The 16,253-nt window shown below is 37.6% G+C and overlaps 1 protein-coding gene across 2 annotated transcripts in view; it reads left to right on the top strand.

The window, feature by feature from the left end:
* LOC149022447 (D-alanine-D-alanine ligase family) overlaps positions 1-16,253 on the top strand; it is a 126,281-nt gene that overhangs the window by 33,135 nt on the left and 76,893 nt on the right. For both annotated transcript variants that reach the window (XM_089150545.1, XM_089150546.1), the window contains 6 exons: positions 3,802-3,879; positions 3,986-4,078; positions 4,170-4,289; positions 5,025-5,111; positions 6,104-6,319; positions 6,410-6,457. In XM_089150545.1, the coding sequence (XP_089006671.1) occupies positions 3,802-3,879; positions 3,986-4,078; positions 4,170-4,289; positions 5,025-5,111; positions 6,104-6,319; positions 6,410-6,457 (642 nt within the window). The remainder of the gene's footprint in view (positions 1-3,801; positions 3,880-3,985; positions 4,079-4,169; positions 4,290-5,024; positions 5,112-6,103; positions 6,320-6,409; positions 6,458-16,253) is intronic.

Below are 16,253 nucleotides of genomic sequence, written 5' to 3' on the forward strand. Positions count from 1 at the left end.
CCAACCGCTTTGGTCGCCTTATTGCTGCCAAGGTGTTGCTTTGTCACTAATTGCCTAGGTGGAGCCCCAATCAGTTGCCTTGCTGCCATGACAACCATGTTCAAGTGCGATAATTTGACATGTAGAATGCATCAACTCAGCCTTGATCTTTGCCAAGTGGACCTCGTGTAACATCCCACCTAAAGTACATAGGTTCAAGTCATGATTGGTATGCTACATAGCCTACACCTATATACCACACAATCCAATATCGCACAGCTTTGGACCAATTGCACGTCCACACCATAACCTCAATATCAATGTCATAAAGAGAATCCCAAATCATTTACAGTGGACAGAAAACTCATTTTTAATAATGATGATTATGGTTCTCACAAGCTAGTTATCAGGTTGCTAACTAATTATGTTGTTACATCCAAGGTGCTATTACATGGCATCAAAACTGAATAAGAGAATAATATCCATAGTCTCTAAAATATATAAAATATATAAATTTCTATGCCCCAGAAGGCCAGAAGAACAACCAACACACACACAAATTGCATTAGGTGTGTCAACCTCCTAAGCTAACCGAGCGTACTCCTCCAGAGCTGGAGTATCACCTACAACACAGTCTAAAGGGAACATTCCTCGATGGGTAGCTTTAGAGCACAAGCATAGTGAGGGGAGATGCAAATGCAATGCAAACTTTGACATATCATATCTCTACATGCATCATTAGAATCATAACAAATAATTATGCAAGTGCACTATAAAACAAAACTACATAATCTATGATGATGCATGATCGGTTTATTAAAAAATAAAACCACCATCATAACTAATGTTTACTAAGTCAATGCTAGTACAATACTACTTGTGACACGTTATGATGACCTTTTTCCTTGTCACAAAATGGATACTCGTAGGTTAAATGAAACCTGCGTTGGGAGCAGTCTGGGTTTAGACTTGAGAAGCCCTGTATAATGCTGTTTAATTATTCAGTCATTTGCAGACACCATCTGTTTCTCGTAGAACTCACCATATACTTGGAAATAGGTAGCTTGGCATGATCTCATTGAATTGGTTCCACAAGAGTCATCCACACCTGAACCCCAGTTGGCAAGGGTGTTAGTATTGGGTATATTCACTCAAACCAAATGCACACACAACTAACATGATGTTAGACCTAGTACACTTACGCATGTGTCCCATACCACATGTACTCCTATAATAAATGAAGCAAAGAATCATAATAAACCCACACCACTACCATCATAACTTCTATCATGAATTCATGATCACTTCCACTCAAAAAAAAAAAAAAAAAGAAAAAAAAAAAAAAAAAAAAGAAGAAAGAAAGAAAGAAAAAAGAAGAAGAATAAAGATCACATATCTCACATCTCATCATTATCACTATTATTCATGACTACACTATCAGAATCACATATCCCAAACCCAATGAAAGATGACGAATGAAAGAATGATGATAATGCAAGACCATAGTACTAAATTTCATGTAGTTATGGAAAAATTTCGCTAAATTTTGGAATTTTAAGCTGGCCGAAATAAAATGCTAGTCAAAATTGGAACTAGCATTTTCCCAAAAAAAAAAAAAAAAATTGGAACTATCAATATTTCGGTGAAATTTTGCCAAAATCTAAATTCTTAGGGGTTATACCGTACGAGGTTTATGGCTATAGATATGGATATGGTGGAGCATTTGGTTTATTAGATTATACTTCTTTTGTATATTTGTTATTGTGAACTTATGATATCTTGTATGATGTATATTATTCATTCATTAAATGTAATTCATTTATTGTTATATATCATTTATTGTAATTTTAACCGAATACTGAGTTCTAGACTTCTACTTGTTTTTGTATTTGTTGTTGCATTTTAATGAAAGTTTTAGTGTTCTCTAAATCTCTTGTATAATATCCATATTCACATGTGTGAAAATGCAAGTTCCAGACTTCCAATTTCGCTCGCATATAGCTGGGTATATGCTGATCAAAGACACCACTTTGGGTTAGGTTTTAGGCAACATTTCCATGTGTTAATTGGCCTCAAATTAGGCTGTATATCGAAGACCAGGCCAAAAAACCCCCTAAAACCCACTGGAATTTGTCATTGACGTATAGTACAAACGATCATTTCCTCCTCCCTCCTTTCTCCTTCCTTTTCATTTCTCTCTCTCTCTCTCTCTGTTTTCCTCTTTTTTCGTGTGTTGCCTATTTTATAGTTTTTTTCCCTTCTCCTAGTTGAATTTGAATTTCATAAAAGTACTTCTGAAAATACAAATCAGGGTTTCGAATCCCTTACCTATCACTAAATAGACTTAAATTTAATCATTGAGATAACACTAGCTTATGAATAAAATTTGATAAAATAAGCATTTGAACCACTGGAGCATGGGTATTATACCTCAAACCACATGTCTGAAGACTCTGAACCCATCCTAACCTATAGTGAACCCATTTTGACCTGTATTTATGCTTAAAGTTTCATTGAAACTGTGGTATCTTGGTTAAACTGGCATGTTTTGACTCAGATTTAGAACAATGATTCCCAGATCTCCTGCAACATACTGAATTCTGATAGGCTGATAAAAATATAGCTAGCTGTAATTTGACATATCAATTTTCAACTGTTCCAAATAAGTTGTGATAGGCTGATAAACATTTAGTTTTTTCTCCACTTCAAATATCAGACCAAAAAATAAACCAGAAGAAGTACCAAACCACAGAAGGAAACATAACCAGACTTTGAGAGGTAGAACAAGATAGTAAGGAAGGAACCAGCTATGATGGCTCTGAAATTGAGGTCATTCAGTTCTATTAGGAGAAAAACGCAAAATATTTTGATGGGTCTGAATTTAAAGTCAACTGACCTCTCTTGTTAATAGAAGATGTCCACAAAATCTGAATCCAACAATGGAAGAATATTGTAAATAGTCTGACTACCATAAGGATTTCCACAGAATCACTTCCGACTGTAGAAAGGATTTTAAATCAATAGAATCTGTCATAGTGATAAGTTGACCATAAACCGGGAAAAGGGGGCTTCCCTGATGGATCATAACCTATCACTAGTCAGATCCCATGCAGGATCAAAAGTCATATGTCACACTGTTCAAGCCACTGTACACAAAAATGTTTATGGTATCAGATCATATGAAAGATCAAATGACAGCCATACCTCAGTCGGACCACATAACAATTCAAATTATAACAGCACATTAATTCTTTTTTCCTTATCCAACTATCTGTAGTTTCTGCATATACTACATGTCTTGTCTTGAAGATTCAAACTTGAATTGATGGGTGTATGGAACTGACCAAGTTTGCTGTGACTTTTGTTTCTTTTCCACTAATGCCAGCTAATCAGATATACTATTTTAAGTTATTACTTCGTTCTCTTTGTAGTTATGATATATGATACTCCTGGTTCTGTAGTCTCCTTATCTGTCCTGTTGGATCAGGACTTAATGTATCCATTCCATGAATAAAGTTGCACATCAGACCCAGACACTTAATTTTAAGTTTTCTTGTTATCTTTATGAGTTTGGTGTAATTTTTTTTTAAGTTGCTTGCGTGAGTCCATCAAATTTGGCTATTGTGCTTATTTGATTGGCATTCATTAGGCAAGAGCTTTGGTGAAGTGTGAAGTGCGAAGTTTGTTACTGTCTGTCATTTGAAGTACAGTAGTTTCTGCTGTTATTGTGGCCTGAATCTTTCTAATCTAGTTTTTGTTATATTTGTTAAGACTATAGGTGTGGTAACCTTCAGTTGCTAATACTTCAAAGATGTTATTTAGGGAAGTCGGTTGAATAGATCTGGGTTATCAGACTGGTTTGCAAGCAATCAGTTGGACACTGAACTAGGAAAAGTTGTGGTAAGGCACTCTTATCTTCCCTGTTTGGAGTTTGAACATATGCTGTTAGATTGTTTTGGTAATGAAATCTGCTTAGCGTTTCTTACATTTTTCTTTACAATTGCAGGTCAAACCCGCAAGGGCAGGGTCAAGTATTGGTGTTACTGTTGCATACGGTGTTGATGATTCGCTTAAGAAAGCTAATGATATTTTTTTAGAGGTGTTCTTTCTTTTGGGGGTTAAACTTGCTAGGGACCTGCGACATGAAGAAAATATGTGTTTTGCTACAATTTCTCCTTTGTGGTTGACAGGGAATTGATGATAGAGTCCTTGTTGAAGTTTTTCTTGAAGGAGCTAGTGAATTTACAGCAATTGTCCTTGATGTTGGTTCTGGTTTTGATTGCCATCCCGTGGTTTTCCTCCCAACGGAGGTTGGTGAACCATAAGTACTGTTAATTTCATTTCTTTTGGTAGTTCCTGAATGTTCCTTGTCAGTTTGAACTTCTTGATGAACTTGTTTCCAGGTCTTGGCATAATGATAGAGGCTTATTTTGGTGAAAACTCTTGGTGCTGCTATGATCTAGATTGTTCTTATATTGCAAACATATGTACATGTAGACCTATTTGGATTCACAAGGAACAAATGGATAAGGTGGGGGTAGGGGTAATAGATTTTGAGGAAGTTCTCTGTATTCAAATCATTACCATAGGAAGTATCCATTGCACAAGGATCCCAACACTGGGGGGGGGGGTCTGGGGTGGGTCATAGACTCACAATGTACACAGCTGGAACCCTCCTTTTAATAGAAAACTCATTCTAGACTTGAACCCATGACCACTTGGGCATGAGCAAGCATTTGTTAGTAAGCCTGAAGCTTCAAAAAGTGATCGAATGATTCTACAAGGATAGCATCAATTAATGGTATTCTTTGGCAACGGTCTCATTTAAAGCAAAAGGAATCAGAAATACATCTTAAGTAATAGTACTATGAAGTGTTTGTAATCTCTATATCTTACTATGACATCTAGTTGCGGAAATGTTTTCCTTCAGTGGGAGGAATTGATTCACTTACTAATATTTAGAAAGCATCCACATGCATGGAGGTATGGCTTGGTTTCCCAACTTAATGGATGAGTAGCACTTATTATATGGTATTGATGGTCAGGTGGAGCTTCAATCCCTAGGCAGTGCTGATGTTGGGGAGAAGGATGCAATTTTCAATTATCGGAGAAAATATCTTCCGACACAACAGGTGGGGGTCAAAGTTTATCTATTCAACTAGCCTTATGAGAAATTTACTATTTTACTTTTGCTTCCTGCTGATTGTTATTTCTGTTTTCCTTTTATCTTTCTAAGATAACACTTCATATATTTTACATCCAGGAGTCTAGTCCATAAGGAATGATAATTCTTCAACTTATTATGCCTGTCCAATCCAGTAATATTATGGGGAAGATGTCATTTCTAACCTGTTTGTTGAGTAGTAGCGTGTGGGTTGAGTATTTATTTCTTATCGTCGGAGCAAGGATCAGTAACTCAGTTTCAATTTTCAATATTTTTAAACATAATGAATGGACTATTTTCACCCCCACCAAGGAAAGAGGGAGGGAAAAAAAAAAGGCTCAAGACATTGGCTGGAAACCATGACAGACAGTTATTTATGCTAGATATTGTTTAAGTAAATGATTTCATATTTATACCAAATATCATGCAAATAAAGCTTTATAATGGTGGTGGCTTTCCAAAAAACCCAAGACTTCTCAAACATGATTTATGGTGGAGGGGTTATGTTTCTGTCAAATTTAATTTGGTGTGTGAAATGCTAAAAATTCTTTGAATGAAAAAATTATTTTAGACATCAAAACAGATGTAATTTTATTGCACTTTTGGTTTTTAGCAATTTTTAACCATGTTAAGGTTTATGAAATTTTTAGGTTTGAGAAGAGCCTCAGCATCAGAAATTTGAAAATTTCATTACCTCCCGAAAATCCAGTTTTTGTTCTTGAATTGTGGGTTGCTATTTTAACTTTTTGAAATTCAATCTTTGACTATTTTCTTGATTCAAATTAGGGGGTAATTTTCTTCTTAATGAAATGGCAGACAAGTATTTCGTTGCCAAACCAATTTATTAGGGATTAGGCTTAAGCTTGGTTGACATGAGTAGGGTAGAAAGTTAGCTGTCCAGGTTTGTAATCAAGACTTCTCTAATAATGCAGTTTGTCGTTCTTTTTCCTTTTTTGATAGGTTACTTATCACACTCCGCCTCGTTTTCCAACTGATGTGATTGAATGCATACGGAAAGGAGCATCTCTGTTGTTTCAGCGGCTTGGCCTATGTGACTTTGCTCGAATAGACGGTTGGTTTTTGCCTCCTTCTGTTCATATCTCTCCAACTTTGGAGGTGGGTAATAGGTTTGGACGGACTGAATCGGGTACAGTAGTCTTTACAGATATCAACCTGGTAAGATAAACTTATGTGCTTTTCTTCTAAGATTAATATGCCACTATCGTTCATCACTTACACCCATTTCTGTGCCTTTTCTGGAGTTAGATTAGTGGGATGGAGCAGAACAGCTTTTTGTTTCAGCAAGCTTCTAAGGTATGTTCTTGGCAAGATGAATCAACTATATTTTGATGACCAATTGTGCAAGTTTAATAGGCAAGATGAATCCCCATCCCCAAGTAGCTTTAATACTGCCCAACCCTATTGTTACTTAAATGACTTACATCATTATATGGAATGTAAGGGCCCTCAATTCCCTAGCCAAGCAAGCTGAATTAAAACAATCCATCCGTGAGTCTAAGGCTTCTTTTTATGCCTTGCTTGAAACCCATGTTCATTGTGACAATGCCTGTCGGATTGCCAACTCCATTGCCCCTTCTTGGTCTTTCCTTTCCAACTTCTCTCACTCTCCTAATGGCCGAATTTGGATCCTTTGGGATCCATCAAATTTCCAGCCCACTTTTCTTTTCTCCTCTTCCCAACTCTTACACTTTCATTTATCTTCTTCCTCCTCCCCCTCTTTCTACCTCTCCATAGTTTATGGCTTCAACCGCCCGATTGATAGGAATTCTACTTGGATAGACCTTCACTTAATCTCCTCTTCCTTGGCGGGTCAACCCTGAGGTATCAGGGGTGACTTTAATATAGTTCGTTTCTCAAATGAGTGAATTGGAGGCAACCCCTTTGACCTTGTGGCTACTGATGCTTTCAATTCCTGGATTGACGATGCGGGTATTTTTGATCTTCGTTGGTTTGGCTGCCGGTTCACTTGGCAAAGTCGTAGATCTGGATTTGCCCGTATTGCCTCCAAATTTGATAGGTTTCTCGTTAATGACCCCTGGATCACTCACTTCCCCTCCTCTCATGCCCATTTCTCCCCCCTCTTCTCTCGGATCGCTCCCTTTGCCACCTTAACCTCCTCGATCATCCTTCCTTTGGTCCTAAGCCCTTCAAGTTCTTTGATATGTGGGCTTCCAACCCCTCCTTTCTTCCCATTATCATTAGTGCTTGGTCCCAGCCCGTCCACTGCAATGCTCTCCCTCTTGCGGCTTTTTCTCGGAAGCTTCAAAATACCAAAATTACCCTCTATTCCTGGAACTCCGCTACTTTCGGTAATATCTCCTCTAGGGTCTCCTCGTGTCGTGTGGATCTCTCTAGACTCCAATCCCTTTTTCAGAATGACCCTCTTAGCCAGTCAATGGTTGAGGAAGAAAAGTTCATCTCCTTGCTCCTCTCCTTCTTGTTGCCCAAGAGGAAAGCTTTCTTTGCCAAAAATCCCAAATCAAGTGGCTTGAGCTTGGAGATGCCAACACCGCTTTCTTCCATTGTTCTTTTAAAGCTCACCACAACTTTAATTCCCTTCCTTGCCTTCTTACTAGTAGTGGTGCCTGGATCTATGACCCCCCTAGTATTAAGGCGGAAGTTGTCTCCTTCTTTTCAAATTTGCTTTCCCCTTATCTCTCCCCCCAGTCCCTCCCTTAACCCCTCCATCCTAAATAAATTCATCGACCCTTCCCTCTTACCCTCCCTTTGTTCTATCCCTTCCCCAGAGGAGATCTTCACTGCCATCTAATCCCATAAAGCCAATAGGGTTCCTGGTCCCAATGGCTTTAGTATGGGATTTTTCCTGGCCACTTGGGATTTCATTGAGCCCGACCTCATTCATGCTATCCGCAACTTCTTTCTTAATCCTTCCTAGCTTTCCTCAATCAATAATACCTTCCTTTGCCTCATCCTCAAAAAGCATGGTGCTTCCTCCCTCTCGGACTTTCGCCCCATTTCCCTCTATAATCTCCTTTATAAATTATCTCCAAAGTCTTGGCGAATTGAATTAAATTGGTCATTCCCCTCTCTTGTGAGTCCCAATCAATCGGCTTTCATTGCTGGCCGTAGCATTTCTGACAATATCCTCCTCTGCATAGAGATTATTTGAGTTGAGGATTTAATAATCTGCTCATTCCCTAGCCGCCCTTGTGAAGGTTGACCTCCATAAAACTTTTAACTCTATCCATGGGATTTTATTAGCGAAGTCCTCTCGGCTATGGGCTTCCCCCCCTCCTTTGTTCATTGGATAGAGACTTGCATTTCCACTCCTCACTTCTCAGTCATCACCAGTGGTTCCCTTGCTGGATTCTTTTATTCTCGAGTTGGTATCTGCCAAGGATGTCCTCTCTCCCCTATCTCTTCACCTTAGCTCTGAAAGTACTCTCCCGCCTCCTCTAATCCAAAATTGATCAAATGCTCATTTCTCCCTTTCCCAAGTGTAGATACTTGAAGCTCACCCACCTGGCTTTTGGATGACCTCATGATTTTCTTTAAGGTTGACCACTCCTTTATCTCTTCTATCCTTTCCATCCTCTCCTATTTTGAATTCCTTTCGGGCCTTAGAGTCAACTTTGAGAAATCCACCATCTTTCTCTCAGGCATCTCTGACTCTACTAGAGCTTCCCTCTTTCAGCTTTATGGGTTTAGCCCTAGCTCCTTCCCTGTGACCTACCTTGGTCTCCCCTTTATCCCGGGTAGGCTCACCTGCCACCACTGCTTGATCATACTCGGAAAAAGCTCCAACTCTAGAAGAGTAAGTTGCTTTTGTTTGCTGGGAGAGTGGTGCTTATCCGTTCTACCCTCCAATCTTCTTATCTCTACTAGTGTGGTATCTTTACCCTTCCCAAATCCACCATCCACTCCCTAGAATCCATCTTCTATGCCTTCCTCTAGAAGGGCCAAGAAGCTTCCTGCTTCCTTCACCCTATTTGTTGGAAGACCATTTGCAGTCTCAAATCTGAAGGAGGTCTTGGAATCCGCTGTATTCTTGATATGAATATGGCTTGTCTCATGAAACTCATTTGGAAGATTGCCTCCAAACATGATTCATTTGGGGCTTGTGGGTCTATTCCTACCTCCTCAAGAATGACTCCATTTGGACTATCCCACTCCCCTCCAACCCCTCCTATATTTGAAGAAAGCTTTTACTTCTCCGCTGTCGTGCTCTTTCTGCCATTTCAATCCAGGTTTCAACTGGTGTGTATCACAACGGATCTTATAAAACCAGAGAATCAAGAAGAAAAGAAAAGATATAGGAGAGAAAAGGGAGCTGCTTTGGAACAAAACTTGATACCTTGCAGTTGGCCTAGAAGGCTTTATTTGTAATAAAGTGTATCTAGGTAGATTTCCTAATCCTACTAGGAATCAAATTAGAAATTAGAAATGAAGCCACTAAGAAGCCTAATCAAGGAAATCCTAATCATAATGGAAACCTTGAATATAAATCTTGATTCAAGGGAATCTCCTCACCATTGGATTGTTGGATACATGTCCATCAATTCTAGTAGGACTTTGTTTGGCCCAGTTCTTCATGTAGTTAAAACTTTTGGTTTCTTTTATTCATATTCATTGTCATATTTTTGTGAGCGAAGTGTGTCCACAGTCGTGTATGAAAATTGGTGATCAGTTCTAGGATTTGGGTTGGGCAGCTGATGTAGTTCTAGCACTGAATTGGCTTATTTTCCTTAGAAATCAACCTAGGGGTGATAATATGGGTGCTAGACTTTTGTTCAATACATTTATGTGGTAATGGGCCTATCTATGGGCTAAAAAATCCAGTGCCTAGGATAAGTACAAAAATAGTTTATTTAATGTAAATTCTACCCAACTTAAGTTATAAAGGCAGAATAGTCCTTTCTTATGTTTTTATTTCACGTTTAGGTGTCTTAGTCTATGTCAATTAGTTTTCGTTCTGAGTTGGTTTCTAATTTCGAGTTAGAGTCCAACTTGGAGTCCAAATCTGATTAGGACTCTAGCATATAATGTATAAATAGACCTCTCCACTTGATGGAGAGAGATCAGATTGAATATTGAATAAGAAAAGCTTCTCTTCAAGTAATTCCTCTTGTGCTTGTTAGCAAATCTGGAACTGTCAATTGGGAGTTGAAGATTCAAAGGGTTCTAAAGGTGAAGTCAAGCCTAGACATTTCCAACTGGTTTCAAGATCAGATTTCAACCTTCAGTCTCCATCTGAGTATTCCATTCTCAAGGCTCCTTTCAGGTATTACTGGCAGTTTGCTTAAATCCCTTTCTCTTATCACACCTTTTTTCAATCTTTTCTTGAATTTATGTAGTTTCAAAGACACATAAATTCAAAGTCAGGTCTATGCCTATCTAACCATCAGATTTGCCTGGCACTTCAGGTGCATCATCCTCCCAACCTAGTGATCTTAGTTCCCATTCTGACCATCCATTTTTTTCATGACATAGATATTCTTTTGAATTTTCTTACTCCTTAAAACTCTCAGAACAAGAACCTTTATATCTTTTTCGATTTAGTATCCTGCTGCAGCTAAACATTGGGGATTATAACTTTGTATAATTACCTACATCCCCTCCAAGTTCCGCCGCATTCCTATAACTTTTCATCCCATATCTCAATGACCTGCCTCATCCTAACATTCTAAATCAACACTTTATCATCCTTGACACTATTTCATTCTAATTAACCTGACCACGGAATTCAGTGACCACTAATTCAAGTCTTGTTGAGGTTATACCCTATAATCCATCCCATAGCCCATAATTGAAATTTCAAGAAAACTTTTCTTGGTCCCATATGAATTGGTTCTCTTAAAAAAATCTTGGAAGAAGTAGCTCTCATGCAATTGGGGTTGCAGCAGCGGCCTTATCATATCGTCATCAGATTTGGTACACCTACTCATAGTGGGAACTAGGTACAAATGCGGGCACACATATGTGTGTATCAGTGAAGAATTTAACTTTACTTTGTCAGTTTCCACATATAGTACTACTAATTGTGATGGAGGAAGGACATGTATTATGAGGGGACACTTGTCACTGTGGTATCAACACTTGTTTGTTGGATTATCGATGACTAAATTTCAATTGAACTTTGACATGTTGGGAATGAATACTGTGAGTGATATTGCCACTTGACATAGTATTCTCCACCTAGTGCAAGAAAAATTGGTATTGGAATTGAAGTGCATAACCAAATTGAAAAATTGGTGCTAGTGTTTTTGATTTTTTTTTTGATTGATAGTGTTTCTGAAAAATTATTTTGCAATAAAACTATTTATATTATGAAGAGTGCTTATTAATCATTGATTAGGAATGATGAATTGCATTTTCCAGAATCTGATATATGCACTCAAGATTCCTATTTGGGCCTATAATGGAAACAAAAGGTTAGGCACTAACTAATTATGCGCCCTGGGTTCTATATATATATATATTCTATGTAATTTATGTTACCTTATAGGGGTTTATGTGCAAAATAATTACATAAGGAGTTTTATAGGATTTGCAAACAGACACTTAGTAAATTAATTTTATCAATTTAATTAATTATGTTACTTATCAATTCCCTTTTAGATTCTACTTTTTGGCTTTTTGAGTTAAACTAGGTTTTTCAATTAGGACCCAAGCAGGAGAGCAAAACCTACTCATGTTCAGACACCATGGGGCAGCTTATATATCCTCGGCGAATTTTTTTTTGGGGCGCAGACCATGCATAGAACCTCTTCTGTGATTTTTGCACTCCTCCCTCTCCTATGACTTTGCAGATTCACCCCCTCTGGTGTGCATCTATGGTTTGGTTCTAGGAGCTTGTTTTGCCTGTGTGGAGTGTGAACTCAAGTAGAACTAGTGCAACTCAAGTAGAGGAAAAGCCATTGGCTAGAGGAGGACCAACACATGAGGCTCTTTGTGTAATCATATTTGAATAATGCATGTGTTTTCCTATTCTAATAATTAACGGAATCGATCTTTTCTTGCTTCTCATTCAAATCATAGGATGTGGTTAGGGTTAATTAAATTTTACAAAGCAACCGCTGTATATCCTATCGATCCCATGGAAAAATAAACGAGGTCAACCATCGATCATATGGGGCATGAAAAACTTTCAACTTAACTCCACAAGAACCACGATGGATCAGCTAACATGAGTTAAACTTTGGTCTATAACTAACCAAGTGGTAGGAAATTATTAATTCAGCTCAGTTTGAGTATATGGTCTGGATCCATGTGCTGCCCTTTGTAGCTGTAGCCTATTGGAACATATATACAACAATTTATGCTGCTTAACTCTATCAAGTTCTCCTTCTACTATTGTTGAGACTTGAGAATACATCTAATCTTTGGGTATTTATTAGAATTTGGGTTTAAAGGTGGATTTGTCCATTGAGTTTTATTTATTTTGTTCTATGGTACTTTTTTAACTTGTACTGTTTCATATTGACAGAACCTCCAATTTCCAAATCATGCAACATGGATTAGAGCAGTTGGTGTTTTGATCCAGTGCCTATGATCTTCAAAGACATAGCACCACTACCAGCCGCTGCAGCTGCCTCCTTTTCTCGTCTGAAATTCTGCTAGGACCACTACCTCCCGCAGCACTTATCTTTTTTCTTTTATTGGCCTCCCATCCAGCCACCCTTCCACTATCACCTGTCCTTTGCCTATCCTTTTAGTACCCATCCACCCCTCCCAAGGCTTCTTTGCTTTCTTTATCTGGTATCCCAGACACTCTTTCATCGGTTTTGTGAGCCTAAAGGCCTTTTCAGCTTGCTTTTCTTGGTCTTTTTCCCTTAGTTGTGACCATGGTCCAAATTTTGGTGGAAAATTTGGGTTGAAACCCAAGTTTTGACCCTTTGGGAAACCGAAATTTCAGTCGTTTCAACCAAAATTTTGTGGAAACTTTTGGGATTTTTTCTTGCAAGTTTCAACAGCAAGTTTCAGAGGGTTTTAGGGGGTATTTTGGAGTGGGACTCTGCATAAGCTAATTACAGCACAAAAACACATTAGCATGCATTTTGCTAAAAAAATCAATGTAGATATATCATTGAAAATCATAGTATGCATAGAAAGGTTTTAGGGTTTTAAGGGGTGTTTTGGGGTGGGACTCTGGATATAAGCTAATTACAACATAAAGAACACATTGGCACATGCATTTTGCTAAAAAAAAAACCAATGTAGATATGTCATTGAAAGTCATAGTGTACATAGAGAGGTTTTTGACAAATACGGTATAAACTATAAACATAACTTTCATTATATAACTTCAAAGTTCTAAACTTCAAATGTATTTTGCAGAGTTTTGACTAAAAGGAATGCAGAAACCCACCATTTTGGCTGAAATTTCCCCTTGGATTTCAACACTTATGTGATTTTAGGTGTTTTTTAAGGCATTTCTTGAAGTTGTAAAATGAAAGTTATGTTTATAGTTTATATTGTATTTTTTGGTAACCTCTATAGGTATACTATGCCGTGCTTGAAAGGCCCACCCCCAAGATGCAAGGTAGACTTGCAATAAAGCTTCATTCTAAAGAAGGGGGAGGGTCCAGCCAAAGAACCAGAAGGCGTGTTGCGAATAGATTCATTTTCTTACTAGTAACCTTAGTCAATAGGAATGGAAACTAGTGGTCTACGATCACTAAGGCGCAACGGCTATATATTCCGTCTCTTACTAATAATTGGGCACAGAAGCCTTGTCTTTGTATTGTGGTGATCTACGACCACCGCCAACGGCTGTAATTATTTTTTGGGCGAAAGCGAGCCTTTGGCTCGCAATTATTAGGTTGGCACGCACTTTTATTTTATATAGGGCTAAGGCTTTTCTTCACTTCTCCGTTTCCTCTCGAAGAGCTAAATGAAAGACTTCCTCAGTCTCCCCTGACCTATGATAGGCAATACTCTACTCTGATATTCTGGGCTCTTTCTTTGGCTTTCGAGTAGTAGGGTCTTTCGACATCAAGATGAATCTGGATTTGAGCTATTGGAAACAACTAGTGTGAATCAAGTTAAAACAATGCAAGTGCCAATATGTTCTTTATGCTTTAATTAGCTTATATTCAGAGTCTCCACTCCAAACTTAAAACCCTCTGAAACTTGTTGGAAAGTCCCAAGTTTCCACAAAATTTTGATCATTTCAACCAAAATTTTGATAGAAATTCCAACCATTTCTAACCAGTTGACCCAAGTTTCGACCTATTTGAAGCAGGTAAGTTTTGTTTCGACCTTTTGAAAAATCCTTGCAAGTTTCAATCGAATTTTATACTATGGTTGTGACACTTATTCTCCTACCAAAGATTTCCCTATTTTTCTGAAAATGCATTAAATCCTTCTCTAACAAATTTGTGGAATTTTTTTGGAGGTTTCCATTTTTCTTTTAAATTATTTGCTATGCGAAGAATTTCCAATGGTTCCTCAGGATTGGATGATGTTCCTGTCATGCATGGACGTTACTTTCCCTCTTTTCCTATAAACTTTGTGAAGCTATGGGAACCACTTATTTGATGTGTTCTCTTGCGATAGGCACCTCTCTAAAGCTTCTTATTGTTGGTGTAGTTTAGAATAAGTGGGAGACTGATGAGTTTGGTTATAGGCTATCTGCTTAATTTGATTGACCCTGCCATTGCTGAGGGTTATCTTGTCCTTGATATAGCTTGTGCTGTGCGAAGGTTGTAATGAAGACAAATTCTAAGGTGGGAAATGATGCATGGTGTGTGAAATCTACGAGGCAAATTTTCTTTTGAGCTTTAAAGGAATACATCAGTCGTCTGTCATGTAAAACCCTGGACTCAACTCCACTTTATCCAAACTATTTTAATTCTTTGGAAGACATCATCCTCTATAGTCTATATCACCTTTTCTATTTATGATTGAGCCAAAGTACCTAAAATAATTGTTTTATGGAATCTCCTTTTTATCAAGTTTCACCACCTCATCATCTATCTTATCACATCCGAAGTTACACATATATATTTCTATCTTTGTTCTACTTAATTTAAAGCCTTTCGATTCCAAAGTTTCTCTCTGTGATTTTAAATTGGTTTTAATCCTTGCTTGTGTCTTGTTTACTATAACAATATCATTAGCAAAAAGTACTGTAGTACCTCAATCTTGAATGTCTTTGGTTAAATCATCTATTGTAAGTGCAAAGAAGTATGTGTCTAAAGGTGATCCTTGATGTAGCTCAATCATAATCGAGAATTCACTACCTTGTCCCCCCAGTGTTCTTACACATGTTATTGAACCATTATACATATCTTTAACTATGTCCACATATTTACTTGCAACATTTCTTTTCTCTAGGATTTGACAAATTAGCACTCTAGGGAGTCTATCATAAGCTTTTTCTATGTCAATAAAAACCATATAAAGATCTTTCTTAGACTCTTTATATCGTTCCATAAGTCTTCTATTAAGATAAGTAGCTTCCATTGTATACCATCCTGGTATATAACTAAATTGGTTCTCCGTAATAGTGGTTTTTGTCTCAATTAGGTTCCAGTCACTCTCTTCCATAATTTTATAGTACTACTTATTAGCTTTATGCCTCTATATTTTTTTTTATTTGTTACATATGCCTATATATTTATTGCAACTTTGAATATCTCCGTTTTATAAATTGAACTAGGATGCTTCTCCTCCAGTCATTTGACATTTCCCTTGTGCTCATAATTAAACTAACTTGGTCAGCTACTTCTATTGGGATTTCATCATGACCTTGTGCCATGCCTACTTTCATCCTCCTTAGAGCTTCTTTTACTTCAGACATCATAATCTTTGTATATATGTTCAAAAATTGGTGCGATGGCTAATGGTGTAATTGTTTGAGTCCACAGATACTCGAAGTATGTTCATTTTGTAGGCTAGAGAAATTAACTTCCATTCTCTTCTTAATATCCTCATGACGTACTAGTACTTTACCATCTTCACTTTTAATACAAATAACATGGTCTAGATCTCTACTCTTCTTATCCCTTATTTTAACTATCTTATAAATAATTTTCCCCTTCCTTTGTGCCTAACTTATTATATAAATTTTCATACTTCTTCTCCCTTGCTTTTCCCACAATTTTCTTAGCTTCATTTCTAGCCA

Source organism: Hakea prostrata, chromosome 3 (assembly GCF_041222555.1).
Source record: "Hakea prostrata isolate BN-2017 chromosome 3, UWA_Hpros_2, whole genome shotgun sequence".
NCBI classification, from domain to species: domain Eukaryota; kingdom Viridiplantae; phylum Streptophyta; class Magnoliopsida; order Proteales; family Proteaceae; genus Hakea; species Hakea prostrata.